The sequence below is a fragment of the Nestor notabilis genome, unplaced genomic scaffold (assembly GCF_000696875.1).
Source record: "Nestor notabilis isolate BGI_N333 unplaced genomic scaffold, ASM69687v1 scaffold20966, whole genome shotgun sequence".
NCBI lineage: Eukaryota > Metazoa > Chordata > Aves > Psittaciformes > Psittacidae > Nestor > Nestor notabilis.
Window position 1 is genome coordinate 2,058 of NW_009932652.1, and position 1,709 is coordinate 3,766.

Below are 1,709 nucleotides of genomic sequence, written 5' to 3' on the forward strand. Positions count from 1 at the left end.
TCATCCATTACCCCTCCATCCATCCTTCTCCGTCCACCCCTCTCCTCTATCCATCCATCCATCCTTCTCTCATCCATCCATCCTTTTCCATCCATCTTTCTCCTCTATCCATCCATTATCCATCCATCCATCCTTCTCTCATCCATCCATCCTTTTCCATCCATCTTTCTCCTCTATCCATCCATTATCCATCCATCCATCCTTCTCTCATCCATCCATCCTTTTCCATCCATCTTTCTCCTCTATCCATCCATTATCCATCCATCCATCCTTCTCTCATCCATCCATCCTTTTCCATCCATCTTTCTCCTCTATCCATCCATTATCCATCCATCCATCCTTCTCTCATCCATCCATCCTTTTCCATCCATCTTTCTCCTCTATCCATCCATTATCCATCCATCCATCCTTCTCTCATCCATCCATCCTTTTCCATCCATCTTTCTCCTCTATCCATCCATTATCCATCCATCCATCCTTCTCTCATCCATCCATCCTTTTCCATCCATCTTTCTCCTCTATCCATCCATTATCCATCCATCCATCCTTCTCTCATCCATCCATCCTTTTCCATCCATCTTTCTCCTCTATCCATCCATTATCCATCCATCCATCCTTCTCTCATCCATCCATCCTTTTCCATCCATCTTTCTCCTCTATCCATCCATTATCCATCCATCCATCCTTCTCTCATCCATCCATCCTTTTCCATCCATCTTTCTCCTCTATCCATCCATTATCCATCCATCCTTTCATCCATCCTTCTCCTCCCATCCATCCTTCTGCATCCATTTTTCCATCCACCACCCATTATCCATCCATCCATCCTTCTGCTCTATCCATCCATTATCCATCCATCCTTCTTCTCCATCCATCCCTCTCCCCTCCCTTCCTCCCTCCCTCCCTCCCATCCCCTCCCTCCATCCCTCTCCCCTCCCTTCCTCCCTCCCTCCCTCCCATCCCGTCCCGCTCCCGGTTTTCCATGCACTCCCCTTCCCGCAGGTCCGTCACCAGGAGCTATTACCGGGGGGCCGCGGGGGCGCTGCTCGTCTACGACATCACCAGGTGAGCCCCGAGCTCCGGCCCCATCCCATGGGATCTGGCCCTTCCTCATCCCCATTCCCGCCCCATTCCAGCCGGGAAACCTACAACGCGTTGACCAACTGGCTGACGGGAACCCTACAACGCGTGGACCAACTGGCTGACGGACGCGCGGACCCTGGCGAGCCCCAACATCGTCATCATCCTCTGCGGGAACAAGAAGGATCTGGATGCGGAGCGGGAAGTGACCTTCCTGGAAGCATCCCGCTTCGCCCAGGAGAACGGTTGGGAATGGGGCGGGAATGGGGATGGGAAAGGGGAAGGGTGGGATGGGTCGCGATGGGACAGGGTGGGATGGAAGAGGGGCGTGGGGGGACGGGCTTGGGTAGGCTGGGATGGGGATGGGGCAGGATCGGGGTGGGAAAGGGTTGGGATGTGCCCACTTGGGATGGGATTGGGATGGGAAAGGGCAGGGATGGGAAAGGGTTGGGATGTGCCTACTTGGGATGGGATTGGGATGGGAAAAGGCAGGGATGGGAAAGGGTTGGGATGTTCCCAGTTGGGATGGGATGGGAAAGGGATGGGATGGGAAAGGCTTAGGATGTTCCCAATTGGGATGGGCTGGGATTGGGATGGGAAACGGCAGGGGGGGGGCAGGGGTAGGAGAG

The 1,709-nt window shown here is 53.9% G+C and overlaps 1 protein-coding gene across 1 annotated transcript in view; it reads left to right on the top strand.

Moving 5' to 3' along the window:
* Positions 1–1,709, top strand: part of LOC104407282 (ras-related protein Rab-4B-like) — a gene marked incomplete at its 3' end in the record, with an annotated part of 4,235 nt that overhangs the window by 1,911 nt on the left and 615 nt on the right. Inside the window, exons 4-6 of the mRNA XM_010016519.1 lie at positions 999–1,065; positions 1,137–1,157; positions 1,192–1,325. Coding sequence (XP_010014821.1) covers positions 999–1,065; positions 1,137–1,157; positions 1,192–1,325 — 222 coding nt within the window. The remainder of the gene's footprint in view (positions 1–998; positions 1,066–1,136; positions 1,158–1,191; positions 1,326–1,709) is intronic.